Raw genomic sequence first — 21,352 nt, 5'->3', positions numbered from 1 at the left:
AAACACCCGGGGCTGAGGGAATCTCCCCCCAACCCTGCCCCTTCACATGACAAGCCTCTTGGTATTAATTTTCTGGTTTGCCCACCCCCCTTTTAAAAAAAAATAATGTCACTTAGTGGTTTTTTGTGACATAATTTAGCATTAAAATCAGTAATTACCGACCAAATACCGAAACACTACTGGCCAATTCCAGCACAAGCCACCGCACCAGAACCTGTAGCAGCAATTAGATCTCCCTCTCAGCTTCTCTTCTGCTGGGTTAAAGACCCAAAGTTTTTGTAGACTCAGTTAAAATCCCAAAGTTCCTCTAGATTCCACCTCTGAGATGAAGACCTCCCTGTTTTCTTACCAGATTCCCTTTTCCCTAGAAGTTCCAGTCCAGATCTACTGTTCTCAAAATCGGGCAACCAGAACCACAGAAAAATTGTCACCAGCCTTTTGGAGCAACAGCAGCGTGACCTGCCTTGGGTGGCTGAACCGGAGCGTGGGCACCGTGACATGAGCTGCCTTTCCTTCCGCAAGCACAAGCCTGGCTCAGCAGGGCTGCGTGCCTGCTCGCAAGGATGCTGCCCCTCATGTGTCCCCCCTTGTCCCTGCATCGTGCTGTCTTCTGGGCACAGGGACATTGTGACTTGGGGTAAACAAGAAACACAGCAATTATATCAAAGGAGGCATTTGAGAGTGGGTGGTCTCAAAACTTGTTGCAGATACATAGACCAGAAGGCCAGGACTCTTCTTAAAACATGCAGTTGTTTTAAAATAACGAGGGTGAGGTGGAGTTTTTTTGGTCATTAGCGTCTGGCGCAGATCTGAAATCCCATCAGCTCAAAAAACATTTCCAGGTAAAGGAGAAGAGGGCAGCTGTCTCCTGTTTGTCTGGCACGGAACCCCTTAGACAGCTTTTCTCAAAAAGCCAAGCCCCAAATGTTACATGTTCTTGAAAAAAGGGTTGGAGCTGCTACCTAGATGCTCACACGTGTACTAGGGAGTCTTTGGATCACTGGAAATGGACGCTTTCCTTTCCCTCCCAGCTTCTTTGCAACCTGCCCTCTCCAGCGGTAAAAGGACGACCTCCTGTTTCTAAAAAATCAAGTTGATTAGTTAATTCAAATGAGCTTTTTACCAAGACAGTAAAGGTTGTGCCAGTGTAAATTGCCCTTTGCTTTGCAAAAGATGAAACCTAAAAATGAAAAAAAAAAAACCAGGTGAATGAAACCAGAGAAAGACTTGTTATGTTAAAGACTTTATTGTTACGTGCTCCCCAATACAACAAACAGTATCAGTAGTGTACACTTTATAGAAAGAGAAATTAGCCTGGTAGAAAAGAAATCAAAAAGGTACAAGGATTATCTACACCCACGTTGTATATATGTAAAAGATAAAGACAGAGAGAAAAGAGAATCTGACTTTTGGGGAATTTTAAAGAAACAAACACACCCTATTTGTTTGAGGCTCAGGGATTGTCTGTACAGTCTGTTTAATACTAATTTCTTGGACCTTCAAAAGCCTTGCAGAAAGGCAGCAGCAATTCTTTAGAGGTGTCAATACTTTCGTGGGTTAGACTACACGCATCACGATGCAAGATGCCTCCTGCAGAGCGTGACCCTGTACCTCCCCGAACAGGGTTAACCTACCTGCATTCTCATTGCCTTCTGAAAGTCTTCTGGCAACAATTTTCATCCTTATTTCTTCCTCGTGATTCCGCATAAGCATTACAGATGTCTCTAGAATTTAATCTTTGGGGTCCTAATCTACTTTATAGCATTTTAGAGGTACATATTCACTGTTCTTTTAAAGGGGTCATGAGGATTTTTTTTATGGGGAAGCAAAAATTGCACGTGAAACTTTAATAACCTGTTTAGAAATTAAAGATGCCTGTAATAAAAACTGTCATAAGACTTTTTTTTTCTTTTTTTTAAAGAATAAGATCAACAATTTCTCTACAGTAGTTTAGTTAGCTTAGATTTCTGTTCTATCCGTATGACATAGCACATACAGGTATCTAATTACATCTCTCTATTTTATCTTGGCAAAAAGAATAGTCAACTGCCCTTAGTGTAAATATTTAGTACATAAAATACTATCAAGAAATCAACTTTTAATAAATATCTTTAGTTCTCCATCCTATATACAAGTACTTTACAGCAACACACAGGAGAGAGTGCGATTGGGTGGACTGTGAACAAGATGGTTATTGACATAAATTACTAGTACATTATTGCAGTCAGATGCATTGTGGTTGTGGAGATTTTGAGGTGAACCATGCTAAAAAATAAATATCTCTCTCACCTTTAAATCAATGCTTCCAGTAGGAAAAAAAATTATCTATTTTAAGTCTTGCCACAGCTATTTCTTGTTAGCGCCTATTCTACCTCTGTGATGCTTTTTCAGCTTCAGAAATAACAAACAGATCATCTGGAAAGCAGAACTCATTTTTGACTCGTGAACATTACAGTACTTACAGTATATACACGGTTTCCTACACTGGTCTGACCTCTTCGGCGAAAGGAGGCTTAAAGGACGGCACTGCTACTCCTGACCTGAAGCAATGCTGCTCAGTATAGGCTGCGGGTGTCCGGGTTCATTTCACAGGCACATAAAATTCTTCTTCCAACCGGTGACTGGAATTGCACTAAAGTTTCTAAACCTACTTATACTGGGCGGGTGGCTGTAAGTAAACTCATACCTTTAGGTTTACACTCCCCGCCTCCCCTCCCTATTTCAAAAGAAAGCATCGTGTTGTTGGTACTCCAAAAAACCCAACCCTTTCCTAGTGTCAGTAGATGTAATTTGTAACGAAAATGGAACTCCTCCTTTTATGATAATGCTGCTTTACAAATCAACTCTTGGAATGTAAATAAGGCAGTACTCGATGGCAGGCACCTAGCAATTGTCCAGAATGCAACATAGGTAAACAGTTGTCTGACAGCACACAACTCTTAAAAATAATACTGATTTTCTGCAATATACAGTATTTACACAACAGCTGCAAGTTTGCTCATACAATATCCGTTTATATAGATAAATTAGCAAAACGAGTCTTATGGATTCAGTTGTTCCATTACAAAAGTATAGTGTAAACATTTGGTACCTCTTGTAGTGGGGTGTTTTCTATGAGTGAGTGTTTAGAACCAAAAATAACGAGGTGGGTGCTGAGGTCAGGGCCATTTTTCTTACTAGAGCTTGATGGATGACGCCCTCAGCAACTTGGGAATATTCTTTGGTGCTTTCCCCCAATGCGTTCAAGCTAGCCAGGTAACACAGCATGGGAGGAGGACGGGAGCAACTAGAAAGTGAACCAGCACTTCTTGTTCTTTGTATTTACAAGGAAAATGAGTTGATGACCTGCAGTGTCTTGCCTGTGGAAAGCAGCATGCACCATAGTGTCCAGAAGTAAGGACATTGAACCCAAAGCGCCAAACAGAGCCTCTTTCCATGGCTATCCTCCAACAAGGCATCTGCGTTCATCTTTCCACAGTGGGGGACCTCGAAGGCCATCCCTTCTCAGCGTGCTTCTCACTCTTTCTTGAGGTTCTCGGTGGAGAAGGAGCACCCGCCGCCGTGTTATTAGCTGGCACCACAGGAACAGCTGCTGCCAGTGCAAGGGCATCGTGAGGACTGAGATTGCTGCTGTTGACAGGTGACTGGTGGAGCAAAGCAAACAGCCTTGAAGACTTCCTTGCCTGGGGAGCTCTCCATTGCGGAAATTCAGCGCCTTTGGGCTCGGCGTTGGATGGGGAGACCTTCGTACCCACGTCCTCTTCGGCAAAAGGAAGCCTGCCCAGAGAACTTCTCGCGGGCAGGAGCTGTGCGTAGCGGGGCACTACGGGCGTTGGCATCATCAAAGCCTGAGGCAGATTGAACATTGCTTTCTCTGTGGTTTCAGCAGCTTCGGTAAGGAGCAGCGGTGGGAGGGTGCTGCTGCGCTTACTGCAGGACTCACAGCACAGCTTGTTGTAGCCAGGGATGGAGCAGTAACGTGCAAGCACTTCCATCTGACAGAAGATAGATTTGTCTCCCATACAGGGCTCATCTGCAAAACAAATGCATGTTGATCGTAAACCTACTGAAGAGCACCGAAATGCCCGAACAGTGTTTAGATGGGCACTGATAAAGTTCTGCCTGTGTTTCATAAACCTTGAGCTACTCTGAACAGGCCACCTGAGATGCTTCATCCCCTGACAGAACTCACTGCCACCCTGAAAAATAACCGTAGCTGGGAACCAAAGAAATCAGCAGTCACCTTGAAAATGTCAGCTTCTGTGCACACCAGAAGTGAAGAGCTGTGCAAAGGCACGTTGTATTTGCGGAGGGCCACAGACAACATTTTCCAGTGCTAACCCGCTAGAGCTCCCACCTACTAGGCCAGGTGTAGTCCTACCCACCCCAAATCACCTTCACTTCTAGCCTGAGGACACTATCTATCAACACCATTCAGAATAACAAAATCTTCCCTTAAAGACATTAAATCCCAGTTAAATCCCATTAAATCTCTCAAGGATGCCTTTTATATGATGTCTTAAAATAAAATATTAAGAGTTGGATAAAATTTTTTTGGGACATAGTCTGAAGTTTTTCTGTGACCTAACCGTAACTGGAGAACCAATGGAAAGCTTTTAACAGATAGGTCAGATGTAAGACGCCTTGAAGTTAAACTTGTGGCGTTCCTTTCAGTCAGGGAAAAGATCTCCAGGAGGTCAAGGATCTGTCAGAGATCCCAAAAATGTCAATTATTTCTTTCAGCATTGACTAAGTGTTTGCTCCGCAGACAGAGATGCAGTGGTCACGTTGGACAAAACAGGCGGAAAGGAAAGCAGTAACATAAGAAGCCAGAAGAAAAATAAGGCTTTGATATCAAGCTAAGAGCACATCAGTACTCGGGCTCCTTCAGCCTGTCACACGAGCTCAAAGGTAAAGTCTTAAATTTTACTGTTGCCAGGCCTGGGACAAACACAGAGCATTTGTAACACTCATGAGTAGGTCGCACTGTTAAGAATTTCTGTTCTGAACCTTGCAGTCTGTTGTACTGACTGTGTCAAGGTAACAAGCTCGCTGGGCAGTTTGGCATTCTGTATGGAGAATGTGAGTTTAAACTGAAACTTCACTCTCACAGAAAAAGTCAGATTCTCAGTATTTGAGCAGAGCTGCATCAAGGCACAGAAGAAGATGGGAGGTTGGCTCTGAGCATTTGAAATGAACTGCACTATTTGAAGATTTTAAAATGAGGAGATTTAATACTCCCTTTTTATTCTCCTCCCTGTGTCTAACTCATCCTACCGCTCATTTATACTGTTACTTATCTGTGTAGCATGGACTATCACATGCCTCGGCAGCATCAGCACCCAACCAAGTAATGCGGGAAGGCACCTCGGAAGGTCACCGCACCCAGCCTCTCAGCAGGGTCCACGCGGCTCAGAAGAGCACCTTGCTGTTTTCAAGCCAACGCATCTGTAGGCAAAGGGGGAATGACTTTCCCAAGGACATCTACAGGGCGCCCCCAAAACAGGCCCTGTGTTTCAGTGTTGCCTGCCAGCCTAACCTGCCTTCCTCCCATGGGGCGCTCAGCCCAGCGGCTGGGACTCTGAGGAACGTGGGGCATGGGTGCCTCCCCTCCGCCTCCTGAATCGGGTGCTAAGGCTCTGGCAGCACTCCGGAATCAGACCAGGAACCAACAAACATGCAACACTTCGCAGGACATAAAACCAGGGATGGGGACAAATGAGTACCTCGGTGCATCCAGTAACTATTCAAACACTCTGGGGACAGATCAGCAAGAGGTTTCCTTAGCAGACTTTCCCTAAGATATCACGGCTGGCCTAAAATGGTGTTGATGGATTTTACTTAAATCCATTTTTGCTCAAAATAGAAGTACGCAAAATTATAATGTGAAAAGCCAAAAGTTAACCCCAGATACTGAGAAGATCTGTTCCACATCTAGTCCTCCAGTCACAGCTAGCAATTACATAGTCAACATTTTAATGAGCAACAGATGGCACGTAACACCACATATTAAGCTCTGAAATTAAATAACCTTTCTGTACCGTGATTATTTTTTCACCTGTGTACAGATGCTGCCTCAACACATGTTAACAGTATGCTAGGCAACCCAGTTTTCCTATTTTAAAATACTAACTGTAGCCCAACCTCTTGATCAGCGTAAATCAGCTTAGTTCCACTTGTACTCAGTAAAATTACACACACATACATCAGTGGGGTTGTGGGACATTGTTTATAAAAAGCAAATTATATGACTGCGGCACGTAATAGAAAAGTTTTCCTTGCTTCTAATCCCAGTGTGCTTCCTTGGGTGGATGTTTGTTGGTTCTTGACAAACCCAGCATTAAATTTGCAGCTCTGCGTGGGAATATACGTACTCCATGAAGGCACTATAAGACTATTTTCAGCAGGAATTTAGCATGGGACATTCAAGTGCTATATTTATAATTCATCTAAACTAGAAAAGCTAATACTGAAACACAAATCTTTGCATCACACACAGAACAATTTTTATGCTTCCATGCAAATGAAAGCACCCAATCTGGAAAGTTATGGCAGCTGTCTCATTAACACGTTGTGATTTATATCAGTATATAAGGCAAAGCAAACAGTATCACCTAAAGTGACAAACCAAAAAAGAAAGTACCAAACAACTATTTTTTGCTTTCCCATAGTGCCAATGCATCTTACTTGGTCCTTTTCTCACCCGGTTAATTTTTGTGGTGTTGGTTTGTAATGGTTTAGCTTTCGTGACTCGAGCAATAGTGCAAAGATTTGGTTTTGTACTCATCTACTTTCAGCAGGTTCCGTAAATACAATCTTGGAGTCGCATACTCACATAATCCCTTTTTTTTATTTGTTAGGTTAATTCTGCACAACCTAGTCAACCACTTCCTATTCAGTATGTAAGTGCTTGTATCCTTCCGCTGATGATCATGGTAAAAATTCTCCTTCTCACAATCTGTTACTTGCTTCACGGTAACTAAGAGTAGAAGACACAAGAAAGCGTATCGGCTCCCTAGGGAATCTTTAGAAGATGAAGCTACTAGAATGTCATTTAAATCAACTAAAAAAATATCACATTAGTTTTCAAAACTGACAGGTCTCTTACAGAAGGCATCACTGGAACTCTGAAGTACATTGCTTGCTGGCAGCATCCCACTGAGAAAACATGCTGAAAATTGGGATTTAGGGACTGCAATTTAAAAACATGTTTTCTTCTTCATTCAGTATCTTGTGTTGTGAAGCAGGGACAGCTCATATCAAGCCCTTCTCAGGGTCTGTTTTATACAGGTTCTTACACAGAGCTCATCTGTTCATCTGAACACCACAAAATCCCTTCTTTTAATCTGGCCCAGCCACAGAAATGTGACTGCTGCTCAGATTATTGCAGGATAAAATCCTGCCACCTGTCTCCTAATCACAGAGGCATATAAAGTTCAAATGAAATACCTATGGAGATGTCCTCATTTTTCCACACTATGAGACTCGGCTCCACCAAGGTATACCGTGGAAGACCTGGTGGCTCTTCTCCCTTAGGCAGGCATATGTTTTTTTAATGAAATGGAAGAAAAATGCTCATACGCCACGTAGCGCAAAAGCAATCACACCAACTGTGGCAAATATTCATGACAACCCCGCTAAGGTTCAACTCTCAGCAACCTTGCGTGTAGGCAGTAAATCATTTGTCAAAACCACCTGATACAGACTGATGGCTGAGACTAAAGCCCTGAAAAGCAAAATAGTAATCAAGGCTATACAGATTTAGAAGTAAAGGAATGCCACGCATGACCATGTGTAAAGAGTTTCTCTACATAAATATTACAGAATGCTATCGATATTTTAGCTGTATTCCCCCCAAATATATAGAACGTGGTAGAAACCACATCAGAAAAGTGTGGTGAAAAAGAAACCGTGTGGTCTGGAAGAACACTGTCAGCTGCTTACTGCTCGGTAAAAGTTTCGTCCCAAAGCCCCGAGCAGAGCAGGGAGCTCTGAGCTCAAAGCAGAGAGGCGGGTGTAGCGTGGCCAAGGAACAGAACCCACAGGGACCCTGCGGCTTTGTCAGGGGTGTGAGGGACTTGGCCCGGTGTACCTGTCCATGCCCTCATGGCTCACAGTGCTTCCATAAAGCGCAGCTCGTGCTATAGGTTTGCTGCACCGAGGCCACATATATCAGTGGCCATTAGTTCACGCATTGTTAATAGCTGTTGCAGTGCGCGGCTGTGACCTCTCTCTTTAGCAAATGCACGTAGCGTTTCAGAACGCTGTTAGACACCCCTCCTCCTTTCACCACATAAATCCTTCAGTCACCGGGGCATGCGAGATGGGTGCATATTAAACATCAAAACCTCTAAAAATACAGTGAGTATTAACCAATGTAGTGCAACTGCAATTTGTAAATGGCCCCGTACAAGGCCATCTGTTGCTTATATCCCATACAAGTGGGTCTTACAGGCCAGTGGCACCGGGCTCTCAGTATTATTTACAGCGAAAGAGATGTAGCACTCTCACAAGGAGAAAAAAGATGGTGTGCTGCTTGATTTTGAAAGGTAGGAATGTAACGCTGGCTATTCAAGGAAATGTCAACTGATGCTTAAAGCACAGATTCTTAAGGTGATACTTTAAGGCACAAGATCAAAACTACGTGAATAGTTTTGCAAAGATGTAGCCCTCATTTATTTCAGTTTGGAAATATTTTTATCACCAGTCAAAACCAAGTTTTTGGATCTTGTTTACAGTCATAGATAAGGATTTGCTCCCACCTAGTGGATACAGCTTTTATAATTTTTCATTGCTCCCAGAATTGTTTCCTGCTCGGAGTTCTTATGCTGGCAGAAGACAAGTACGGGCAAAAGCAGACACATCTACCAGACTTGCGGGAAGCAATTCGATGTGCTCTGTGGGAAAACACGCTGCGCCTTCTAAGAACTCTTACTTTTTTTCTTCTACCACGTAGTGATCAGCGTGTCAGGACTACCGTGAGGGATTTAAAAAACAAACAAACCCCAAATCTTACAGAGTCAAGGACCCAAAGGAAGAAACACTTTGCTGTCATAAAACCAACTTAAAAATCTGTTTGAACAATTCTAGGAGAACACTGTCATGAGATTCCCAGGAACCTCATTAATGCTCTGTGGTTCCATTTTTATGTTTGGGTTGTTGGGGTTTTTTGGGTTGGTTTTTTTTTTCATTTTCAATTGGCAGACTTGCAAAACTTTTCCCGGCATTTAGAAGTTGAGCCGAGTTTACTTTGGATTGCCGTTCACCTTTAGCAGAGATTCTTGTACACACAACTTAGGCTAACATGTTTAAACCCCCCATTTCAGCCTGTTTACCTGCAGCCATGTTAGCAGTAACACGCTGGACTAAATGACAAGGTGCCTTTAGCTGGAAAAAAGAAGGAAAAATCTCTGAGGAAGGGTGTGTTTTCTAGCATGTGAGAGATGATCGGTGGTGTGTGGTTGTCACCTGGCAGTGGAATAGCTTTTAAAACACAGTACACGTTTGGTGTGCACACTACCTGCTCTAAGTGTAGGCTCTGCCTTGCCTTAGAAACCTGTACCATGAACACAGAAAGCTTAACTTTTATTCAGACCTAAATATAGGTCTTTTAGTTTTCACTGGAATTCACTCAGGGATGAAATCTGTGTCTAACATTTCAGCCCAGCACCATGCTATCTCCCCCGGCTGCACTGCGCCAGGAATTGTTAATGCAGTCATTTTTAAGACGGCTCTCTTACCATTACAGGGAGCGAGTTTACAAACCCTCACTGACTCTGGCTTTTCTCCATCACACTGGTCACCAGCACGGCACATGATCTGCCGGGTCTCGGTTCCCTCCCCGCAGGTCACAGAACACTACGAAACAGACACAAGAAATTCAGGACATTCAGCTTTCACAGCAATGTGCAGAAATTAATGTGTCTAAAATAGCCCAAGGTTGGCTTTCAGGTCAGGCTACACATTCCAGCAATTTGTTTTGAAAGCAGACATGAATGAAGGCTGATGTTATGGAGAAATATGCAGAGGAGGAGGGTGGTTTTTAACTTGGTTCTTGCTTTCTGTAATGTTAAATGTATTATTAGAGTGTATTCTGAACTTTGCTATTTATTCCTCCTGTAGCCGATACCTATTTTGACCGCGTAACCTAAAGAGAATACAAAGGGCAGAGAAAGCTCAGTGTTCGCCGAGTCAGCTGTAGGGTTCAGCTGCTTGCTCCTAAGTCAGTACAACAATATCAACACTTGCAGAAACTCTGTGATTCCAAACCAGTCCAAGCTGGTTAAAAAATGTTATGCTATCCTCAGAAGTGGGGAAAGTGAGAAGTTGGAAACTTGGAGAAAAGCAAGCAAAATTTCAACATGTGTTCTGCAGGACTGTCTATCTGATATTGTGAACGTTTTCCTTGCTGCTTTCTGGAGAAGCCTGGAGAGTGGCAGAAGCCCATGAAGCTGGAAGTCATCATCTGCTGCAGATTTTTAGGTTTTGGGAAACTGTCCGGAGCAGTCCAGAGCTTTCAGCCCAGGCGCAGATCTGACTTGGGAGGCATGAGATAGTAGCAAAGGTACATTACTAACTTGTGACTACTGCTTGCCTACCTCAGACCAGGGTCCAGCTTTCCACTGCGCAGGGCACGGTACCCGGTTGCACGGCCGGCGACTGTCGGGGCGATCTCCACTACAGTACTTGAAATGGACGGAGCGGTTTGCACCATCATGAAGGGGCTGAATGCACCGCACGGTACGGATCTGGTAGCCTGAACTCCCACAGGTTTTTGTGCAGTATTCCCACTCATCTGTTGCCCAGCTGGGAAGTAAAAAGGAATAAGACACTGTCACAACTTTTACCTATTATCCATACTGCTGCCAGGTGAGGCAGCTCTTAGTATACAATATTGTGATGGAACCACGCAATAAGGTCAATAACTACTCTTACACAGGTAGAAAAAAACATAACACAGGAACTCCAGTCTAGAAAGCTGTCAGCATCCTACCAGATTTGGCTTGGGCTAACTTCCACACCCACCACAAGGAGCAATCGTTTGTGTCTTTGTGCAAGATGTACTTACAGAGGCTGTGTGCACTCTTGAAGATTGCACATTCTACGAATGGGCTTTGGCTTTTTGCTGGCTTCACAGAAGCTGCGATGAACCATTTTGTTATCACTTTTCCTGCGGCACCCATATTTGGTGTACTGGAACCCTGGAAAGTATTTTGGAAAAATTAGGAAAACGAGGTCCTTGTTACAGTTTTTGGTTTAAGTTTTATGGCCTAGTAAATGGTTTTACATGATAGACATTTACGAAGTATTTAAACATGTTCACAATTTGCTCAGCTGGCAGGCATGAGGTTGCTGCGCAGGGGTCTGTGGGTGCTATTTATAACATGACACCGCGTGAGGTTTTTAAGGCCAGAAGGGACAGTTATGACCTCTCAGCCCCACCTCTGCATCACACACAAACCATGGTACAAACAGGGGAGAAATTACCTCCTTACCATCAAGCAGCAGGTCACCAGCTACCTGGGAAGGAACCCAAGTGTCATTTTAGGGCTTCTGCTACCAGAACACATCACCTGCTCGACTGATGTATGTAAGAATTAAAAGTTATTTTGACATTTGCATTCCCCATTCTTTGTGTCAGAGTAATGTCCATACCAAAAGGGAACGCTCAGTAGCATAAACACCTGAGTCTGTACTTCCGAAGTAGCTTTGGGTACTGAATGTAAACACCTACAAAGGACTTTTTTTTTTCAAGGGTGGAAGTGTGACTCTTTTGAATAAACAGGCAGTCATATTTTAAGCTCGGGCACCCTAAATAAAGAACTGCTTTTAAAAAAAATGGGGAGGCCAAGGTTTCTACAGCATTCACTTCCCCCCCCTTTTACTTTTCCACTTTTGGTAATTTGTCATTATTACTAGAAGGTGTCACGTCATCTGTTTACCTCCACCACAGGGTTTGGAGCACTGTGACCAACTCTTTAATGCCCACTCAAAAGTATCTATTTCTTCCTGGAGGACGTTGTTGCTGTTGATAGTTGGTACTGAATCCTCGTGAATGATGTATTTGTAAGTCAGGCTAGATCTCGTGTCATTCTCCCGAGGAATGATCTATTAATAATCAAATGCAAACAGTGGTACAAAATCAGAGCTATTACTTTTTCCTTTGCAAAGTAAAGAAACCAAGGCTTGGCTCTTAGGGGAAACATGGAAACTGCTAGTTAACTCATAGGAGGGAAAAAACTGGCTTTTATTGTTACAGTTAGCACAAAGAGTGGTAAGATCAACACAGAGCCGCTGACATTGAGATAGGTTTCTAGGTTAGCATTCAAAGCTGGCCAAGCACGACACCAACACCTAGGATGAAAGGATGGTGTGGCCACATCAGTTACTCAGCTAAAGAGTAAGGCCGATGTCAGACATGGTTTGACATGCAATGCCCTTTTCTGGTCCACTGAAAGTGTCCCATTCGTGTCCAACAATGCAGCCCCACATTGGCCATGCACTTCTTATAAATGATGAACCCACCGTATTCCCACTGCTCAGCATGTAACCTACCAGCACAACCACTGCGTCATGCAGGGGCCCGTCAGTGTGGAGAGTTTCGATGTCGTCTTCTATGTTGTACTCCCACTCCACGCCCAGGTCGATGAAAGATCGGGATCTGGCCTCCTCCCCTTTCCCATTCAGGATATAGTGTCCTGTTGCCTGGTTCTTAATCGCTAAAAGGATTGAAAACAGTGCCAGTCGTGCCTCCTGTGCAGCATCAGCAATCACCGTGGCTTACATGAAACTTAATGGGATATATTATAGAACTGCCTTTTGCAAAAAAACCCCACCATGCTAGCAAGTGCTGTAGATACTCTGGCTCAGAGAAAGGCCCTCCAAGGGCACCTCATGCAGCCTCCGAATTCCAGTTGGCTGACAGATGCATTTGTGTATTTGCTTTGATTTTCTACTTCTTTATCCACGCCAATTAGATACAGAACTAGAGGCAGCCTGAAGCACCTCTTCCCACGTAAATGTGTGCATTTCCCATACTAGCTTTGTTCCTAAGAAGCACGGGTGGTAGCAAGGAACTTAGATCAAGTCTTGAGACTCACCTGTCCTCCCTATTTGCCCAAGACCAGAATCAGTATTACTGGCAATGCCTACAACAGACAACTCAGACTTTAAGTGCATTTCTTATTTTCCTCAGATAACAAAAATGACAACTTTTCCATGCATTTTCATTTCTTTTGCATGCAGATGTACGTATCAGATGCTAAAATCAGTAAGCAAAGAGCCGGGGCATTTAAACCCCTGGGAAACTACTTGGGTTTGGGTTCCTGCACCACATCTTAAAACTCACACAGCGTGGGGATTCTTACTGTGAGGCTTCAACTGGAAGCCAATACATTAGAAATCTGAAAGATAGACTAATTTTTTCTTTTGTACACCTTTTTCCAATGCACCATAAAACACGATAAAAACCCCTTCCACCTATGCACAAGTCTTACAAGTTCCTGTGATTATAGTAATCCAAATGCAGGAGCTCTGCAGCACCTAGTGAGTAGCTTCATGAAGCCACTTGCTGCCAAAGCAGAGCTATGCTTCTCTGAGAGTCACTATCCCTAGTACAGGAGGAGCTGATTAAAAGGCTGTTAAAATCCACATATTTAACCCTTCTCCTGTGAGATAAAACCCACTGAGCATTAGAAAGTGGTAAGAGGTAAGATACAAATTGATTGACAACAGTATGAACTGTCCTCCATGAGGAAAATCTGAAATGAAATGGACTGCAAATATATCACAAGTTCCCCAAACTTCTTTACATTAAATTAGCTGTCGCTTATGATCTGCAGCAAATAATGCTTAAAGACACTGGATTTGATTCACATAATAAAATACACCATTTTTCACTCTGGCAGTGCCCATTTAAATGTGAGTGATTATGATCTTGCATTAGTAAACATGCAAATTGGGATCAGTTTAATATTTTGAAAAACCCCAAATGAGAAGTAAATGTTTGCTGAGCTTATGCTGTAGGACTCAGTCCTTAACATGCAATTTTGAATGCACATATTTACCCAAAACACTAATTTGGTTATCTCATTTCTCAGGTTCTACTGCATGACTGCCCCATGCTTCTCATCATGCCTCAAAGCCAAACCTGAGGAGAGAAACACTTACCAAGAAAGTGAGGAGAAGCCTCGTCTTCTTGGATAAACACATGTCGAGCACCAGGAGGGATATCAAACATCTTAAGGTACCCTTTGGCATGTGTAGTAGTCAATGGAGAAAGCACAGATGGAAAGAAAAAGTAATAGCCATGGTTAGGAGCGCCCTATGTGATCTAGCTCCTACTTGCAGAAGGCGGCATCCGTCACCAACTGAGAAGCAGTGTCAAAAAGAAACTGAGCAAATAGTTTTGTAACGTATTTGATGGGACCTCCTTGTGTTTCTTCTCTTTCAGGGAGAGAAGAGAAACCAGTTACAAATCTATTTGTCACTTGACTAGCTACACTGCTATCAGCCATATCAATTAACAATTCAGGCAAAAATATGTTTCTTATGTTCCTCAGCATAATGAGGGGGGAAAACCAGAAGTCTTCCTGATTATTTTTTCCAAATCACTCATCAGCCAGGCTGTTATATTTGAGTTTACTTACTGTCACATTAGATATTAATGTCTCGAGTGTGTCTATTTACTCCTGAGACATCAAAGACTGGAGAAAGGTGGGCGTAGTACAGAGCATATTGTCGCTACACATCCAAAAAGGCTCGTCTCTATGGAAGTTAACCCAAACTATTTACAACTGTGAATGTAAAATGCATCAATCAAATTGCTGCTCCTTCAGTGAAAGGGCTGAAATCAGCTCTCTACAGCTAAAAGTAAAAAGTTGTTTCCAAAGAAAATTATTCCTATTTTAAATTTCAGTTATTTATCAGTCCAAACTGCAGATAATTAGTGTAACATTAAGTAAGTATTGTCATTAGGAAGACTAAAATCTCTCCTAGAGACCTGCCAACAGGTACTTCTATATCAAGTTTTAATCAAGAGCATCATAAGCACTCTGAGTGCATGGTATTTTCATATTTCTATTACATTCTGTTAAACAACTGCAGATTTAACGATGATGTATCTCTGTAGATCCCTTTTTTAAGAGCCAAGTAAGTTTCTCTGGTTTGTACTGTGCTATGCAAACCTCCCAAGTAATCCAGCCCTGCTAGAGGAGCAGCGTAGACATGACAACAGCTTTATTATTCATGCATTGCAAGCACAAGATGTAGCATTTAAGTAATTCTGCTTCGCCCTGGGGATCCTGGGACTAATGGCTACATTGGTAGTTTGTCATCCACCTGACACACTACAGCTCCTTGGAAAACCTACGTGAAGAAAAGGAAGAGTTGGGAATGTGCAAAATCATGGTCTCGGCTGATGAGTGACTACGCAAACAGCATCTGCCAATCTTATCATTGATTGTCTTTTGAGCATATGAAACATAGAGCTTTTGCCTGATTTGGCATTATCTATCAATGTCTAAGTGGAGATGAGAACTGTGGCAAGAACTCTCGAGTTGCCATGGATGCCTCGCTTTCTACAAGCACTTGACACTTACCCAGCATATTTTTAGACTCCTTTGTTTCAGAAAGGGAAATATTGCGAGCTCCTTTGGGCAATGTAAATGCTCCTCTTGTCTTCCCTTAAATAGAACGTCTGTGATTAGTGCTATGGGAGACAAGTCTTGTTATTTCATTGACTATGTTTGTCAGCCAGATGGTCTTTACAAGGGTAAAGGATAAATTACTTCTGTGTTCCAATGCCTTTAAAGCAGAACTAAGACACATCTAGCAAATGTTAATAGTCAATGAAAGTCAGACCAGTAAAAAATCAGGTAGGTGATTTTAAGTTGGATACTTGCAGATTTCATTTTCCAGAAACTTGAATTCTTTTTGGCACCTCTTGCTTAAATGTTTTCCTGTTGGAAGAGGTCAATTAGTCTTTTTAATGACTAGGATTGCCAAAGTTATGGTAAAACGATAAACATTTCATAAACACTTCTATCACTTTCATAAACATCTGCACAGAAGGGGCTGGTTAACAGCAGTCTGCCCTGAGCTATCGCCTGGCGCGCTCTGTCCCTGCATTGCCATGCTTTCCAGATGCTGAAAATGCTGTGCAAACACCGGATTGCACAGCATCACACCATCAGACAAGGCGGTGGCTCTCAGTGGCCCACAGGCACAAGTGCTGAGCCAGAACGCGGTGGGGTTGGTAGCATATTTTGGTGGCTGCTGGCCTCTTGGTTGCCCTCTTAATCCCCCAGGGAGTAAGCCAAACCGCAGGCTCCAGCAGCATGGGGACCACGAGCTACAGGCTGTAAACCATTGGTGTAGGCAACAGAAGCCAGACTCGTTAGAGAAAGCTCTTATTGGACTGGATCCAAAGCTGTGACTCGACTATCTTCTCTGCCCCCAAAATTCCAATCATTTTCTGAGTGAAAAAATCAGAAATGCTCTTAGAAGGCTAAGCTCATATTTCTGCCGATTGTTTTTTTAAGAAAAGCACAGCAGCTGCCAACTCCAGAAATACGCAGGCTTGTATCTGAGGCTGAAAGTCATAGTCTTAAGTCCAATGCTCCCGAAGTTTGAAGGAGTCTTTCATTATTCCGTGTCCAATCCATCAGCCTCCAGGGAGCCATGCTTTTCAGAAAGGCTTTCTACTGTCATTTGGTAATTACAATAAGTAAACTTTTCCAATTGGCTTGTAATAATTAGTAAGTCTTTTTTCAGCAGAATATTTTATGTATTTTAGTTAGAGTCGCACACTAACTTATCTCTGTCCAAGTTTAGATTGTCTGCTCACTGTCCACATGTAATTATTAATGCTGCAGTAAAGCTTGCTTCATGGCAGCAGTTACTAGCTTCTAAACTGTTAACGCAGATATTCAGGTTGGCTGTCCCTCAGTCTTTCTCTGCTCTGTCTTAAAACACTTCGTTCTAGCTGACAAATACTTCCAAAATAACTGTTCCTAGTCATACAGGAGAAATATTTCCCTGAGTAGTCCCCAGACTGGGGGCTGGGGGGGGAAGCAATACAGGGGAGCCTTAAAATACCAGATAGTCACAGCAAAATGTACAAGGTAGTACTGCCCCGGCTTAGCAAATAACTGATGAAGTAGAAATTTCTGAAGACGACCATGGAGAACTTGAATTACTATTGATATGAGATGTGTTGCAAAACACCCCAGAGCGCAGTCTGAAAATTTTAACCAGGTCATTCTTAGTTCTGAGCGAGGAGAATGCTATCCTGTGTTCCACTGGACCTCAGTCATGCAACGCAAAGGGTATGAGAAATGAGGACTCCTGCCAAAACATTTTTATATTTGGTTCAGAATTCAGCTGAATTGATTTTTAATTTGTTTGTTTGACTGAAGGGCTGTAATTTGTGAGAAAGCATAATAAAAAAAAATTGACATGAAGATCAATATGCTTATTTCATATGCACAGACATTCAGACTTCCATTGAAAAAACTAGAGTTCAGGTTTGAGAGGAAAAACTTGTGAAAAGTCAGGGACTAAACTATTCTTGCACATCAGCTCACAACTTGCACTTTGCTACCTTTAAGTAGGTTGCATTGCTGGTCTGCAAAAGCAGTAAGTACAACAGAAACACCGGAGACAACAGAAACTATATCCAAAATACTATTCCTACCAAGCTTTTTGGGAGTGCGGGTAAAGGTTCCCTTCACAGTTCGGCAATGAGAGTTATCCCCACCGCAGACGCCACACTTATCTTCAACCTTGTTAGAGCCGATTTCCTTGTCACAACCCACTTTCTGCAGAACGAAGAGCCAGGAAAAAAAACAAAACACCGAAAGAGAAGGCTTGGTCATTGTCAGTTTAGTTATGGTGGGAGGCCATCACAGAATCCATGCATCGAGGGAATTACCATCCAACACTGACCTATTTTATTGAAATACAAATTACTTGCAAATCTGGTGCTGGATAATGGCTTTCATGTGCAAAATAGGAAGTGATTCTTGCTTTATATTCACTGTACTTCAGGACTAAGAAAGATAGGGAAGACAGAAAAATAGACAGAATTCTTTTCAGACATGAAACTAAGCGCAAAAAGACGCAAATGAAACCATCAGTTAAAGAGAAGCGGAGTATTTCCATGCAACAGATCTGTGCCATTGCTCTGATTTCATTTAAATCTCAAGGAATTATGAGGAATATGATGTGGCAAATATATAATTCAGAAACATCTGCAAAGCCTTATCTCTGCATCGTTCTGACTGACTAACCAAGGTTGTTCTGTAACACGGCACAGCTCAAACTCAGCGGTGACCCTGGGAAGCTGTCACTCACCACACATTCTCCACGGACGCAAATGCTGTAGGGATCTTTATAGGAACAGCGAGTCCCATCATGCGCCAGCTGTTTCATATAAGCAACATCCCCCGTTTCTTTTGATTGGCAGTACAGGTGACATCTCTTATTAGCTGTGTAGCAAGGAGAGAGGAGGAACTGTATAAATTAACAGCAATCCAGAGATGCTTCAGAAAACTATCCCAATAAAGGAGTGAAGAGAACACAACAGAGATAGAAAGGACCTTTAACAGACAGCTGTGGGGAAAAAGGCAACTGATTTGCTTTTCTGTGAATTACAGGCCTGGCCTGTCACTTTCAGACCTTCTCACAGAAGCCAGTTCCCCTCTAAAGAGGCTCCGAAGACTGCGTTCTCAACAGCAGCTTTCATTCTGATCCTACTGGCAACAGGGTTGAGTTTACAAAATCACAAGGACGCAGAAACATGACAGCAGAAAAATGAGTCTATGAGAAGATGGTGCACAAGCCAGGTGAAAAGCACGGAGGATTTAATCTGTCTTTATCCTTTTCTGAAAATACTGGCTGAACATGTATTTCTTGGTTAATGTCTAACTCCTTAGCCATCCGTGTAAAGGGTATCTCAGGAGATCCCTGAGGAAAAAATGCCAGCAACTCTGCAACACCTTTCAGTGAACTAGGAATCTGTCTTTGTGCTCCAAGCTGTCCTTGTCACTCAAGGTTAATTACTGGGTTGAATTAATGTCAGTAGCAAAGACTGACAGAATCAGGCCAAGGCAGATGGATCTACAAAAGTGTGGGAAAATAAAAAGAGTGGGGGAATAGGAAGAGTGGGGAAACACTATGAAGGACCTCTCAAGTAGTGCCATTAGAAAAACATGTTAATGCTTCCAGCGGCTACCATCAGATGTTGACCCTTGGCACTCAGGCAGATGAAGAGCTGTGCAGCAGAGAGTGCAGGAAGGGTTCTTCACAGCCCAACCAACAGCTTTCCACTCTTTGCCCCAACAGCAGCCAGCCAGAGCTCAACAGCACAGCGCACCACACACTGTGATCACCCACCGGCTATTCTGCAGCAGGAGCTGGGAGCCTCAAGCCTCTTGCTGCATCACCTCCTCACCAAGAGGACGATGAAGCCAGGAGAGGCTAGCTGGCCTAGGGTTGGGGAAATGACAGCTGTCTCACAGGGCACCTGTTCTTTCCTTCAGGAGCCATCCTTTCTTCCTGATTTTTCATCTCACCCCCTGCTTATTCCTGCTTTCTGCACAGCTGATGAACAAGACCCCCACAAGCTGCGGGAGATTCCAGGCCTGACTTCTAATAAAGGCAAATAACAGAACTTACAGTCAGGGTGTTCATATGGCAGCCAGTGGTGCTTGCTGTTCTGATACTCAAAGTGGGAATTGCGTTGCTGGCATTGCTGCGCTCTGAAGTCCTCAAAGTGCTTCGGACACTCCTCTGTATTGCAAAGCTGGAACTCAAAATTGACACCAGCGCAGTCCTCACCTCCATTGACGGGCCTGCGAGGAGAAAACATCCAAGCGATTCTAAAACCCTCTGGCCACTAGCTCTGGGGATTCTTCATCTGTGTTCCGTGAAATTTCACACTCTAATTTAAGAGACAATTTTGCAAAAAAAAGGTGTGTGAAGTGACAGAAGTGGAAACAGAGCAGTTACACTGCAGATACACACTTGCAGTACAACCTCAGCGCTTGCCCGTGCATCCCCAAGGCATCTGCTGAAATTCAGAAGTAATATATGTGCACACACATGCTGCCAGCAGTCGGTTTACAATGAGGAATTATCTAGGTCTATCCTACAGCCTGCTGAGCTCACACACTTTTCACTCTCTCATACATCAGCTAAATCATTGGGATAGTTTTCCATAGGCTTTCCCCTGGAAATAATTGGATTCTCCAAAAATGATGCTGGCTCCCTGCAAAAAGCTGTATTTCAAGGGGCTTGAACAGAACATGAGTTTTGGTGGACTCCATCCAAAACGCAAATATCATTTAAACTGACAGCTGTTACAATTCCCAGCTGACTGGGAATACCAGCCAGCCAAAAGACCTACATTGGATTGTTGCACTGGCGTGTCCGAAAGCGAACTCCAGTTCCACAGGTCCGTGAGCAGGAGCCGAACTTTGTCCAGGGTCCCCAGTTGCCATCCTGCTTCAGCTGGTTAGTGTTCTTCCACATGCAGTGACCTTTATAGCACCACTGAGAGAAATTGGGCAAGGACAAGAGATGAGAACAGAAACAAAACCCAAACCAAACGCAGAATTGCAGTAATATCAGAAGCACACAGAGGTGAGCTCACAGGCAAAGGGATGTCGTGGAGAACGGGCTGCAAGCAGAGACTTTCTGGGGGACAAAGCGGGTGAGGGCCGATGTACTTCGGGCCCAAGAGCAACTGACCATCCTCCCCGAAGGCAGCCCACCCCATGAATGGCGGGCAGCTCTGCTGAACCTGAGCCTGAACACTTCCATGGGAAGAGACGTGAAACTCAATACGTTCCACCCTCCTCTTCACTTAAGTAAGTTTTGCTTCATTTGAGTCTTAGTCACTACCACCTTTTTGAGGGAATTTTAATATTCTGGATATTAGCAGGATAAAGTTTTTGCTGAGGATCGGCTGGGGTTTTTTGGGTTCCCCCAAGTGTCCCCCCTCAAGTGGCCAAATATCACTTATGCAAATAGGCTGGGACAGAGGGCTAGTCAGTGGGCAGGGTGTTGTTTTGCTGCTGGCTAGGACATACTCAGATGGTATAACTGGCTCTCCTGTATCTCAAAATACATTGAATTTGCTAAACAAACATTTATTTGCGTGTAATTTTATAATGAAAAATGAATCAGTAGCAGGACATCCACTAATGGGGTATTAAAAGGGAAAAATAAAGAGCTAATCCCAAGCCTACACAAACATTTAGCCACAGGATGTCTGGACCACAAGCACTAAGCAGTCCTACAGTAACAGCATTATCTGCTACCATGGATTCCCAAAGACGCTCTATGGACA

General features: G+C 43.3%; 1 protein-coding gene across 2 annotated transcripts in view; it reads right to left on the bottom strand.

Annotated features, from left to right (window-relative positions):
- Positions 1-1,222: 1,222 nt before the first annotated feature.
- The window catches only part of ADAMTS3 (ADAM metallopeptidase with thrombospondin type 1 motif 3), a 132,480-nt gene continuing 112,350 nt past the window's right edge, over positions 1,223-21,352 (bottom strand). Inside the window, exons 12-23 of one of the 2 annotated variants that reach the window (XM_037392227.1) lie at positions 20,408-20,553; positions 19,678-19,853; positions 18,355-18,488; positions 17,696-17,819; positions 14,170-14,250; positions 12,556-12,719; positions 11,943-12,108; positions 11,069-11,201; positions 10,599-10,806; positions 9,741-9,858; positions 6,836-6,979; positions 1,223-4,033 (exon numbers count right to left, since the gene is read on the bottom strand). In XM_037392227.1, coding sequence (XP_037248124.1) covers positions 3,465-4,033; positions 6,836-6,979; positions 9,741-9,858; positions 10,599-10,806; positions 11,069-11,201; positions 11,943-12,108; positions 12,556-12,719; positions 14,170-14,250; positions 17,696-17,819; positions 18,355-18,488; positions 19,678-19,853; positions 20,408-20,553 — 2,163 coding nt within the window. In that variant the 3' untranslated portion in view covers positions 1,223-3,464. The remainder of the gene's footprint in view (positions 4,034-6,835; positions 6,980-9,740; positions 9,859-10,598; positions 10,807-11,068; positions 11,202-11,942; positions 12,109-12,555; positions 12,720-14,169; positions 14,251-17,695; positions 17,820-18,354; positions 18,489-19,677; positions 19,854-20,407; positions 20,554-21,352) is intronic. The other variant, XM_037392237.1, reaches the window with a different exon arrangement.

This window comes from Falco rusticolus, chromosome 1, assembly GCF_015220075.1.
Source record: "Falco rusticolus isolate bFalRus1 chromosome 1, bFalRus1.pri, whole genome shotgun sequence".
NCBI classification, from domain to species: domain Eukaryota; kingdom Metazoa; phylum Chordata; class Aves; order Falconiformes; family Falconidae; genus Falco; species Falco rusticolus.
The sequence above is the reverse complement of the archived record's forward strand: the minus strand, read 5'-3'. Positions and strand labels throughout refer to the sequence as shown.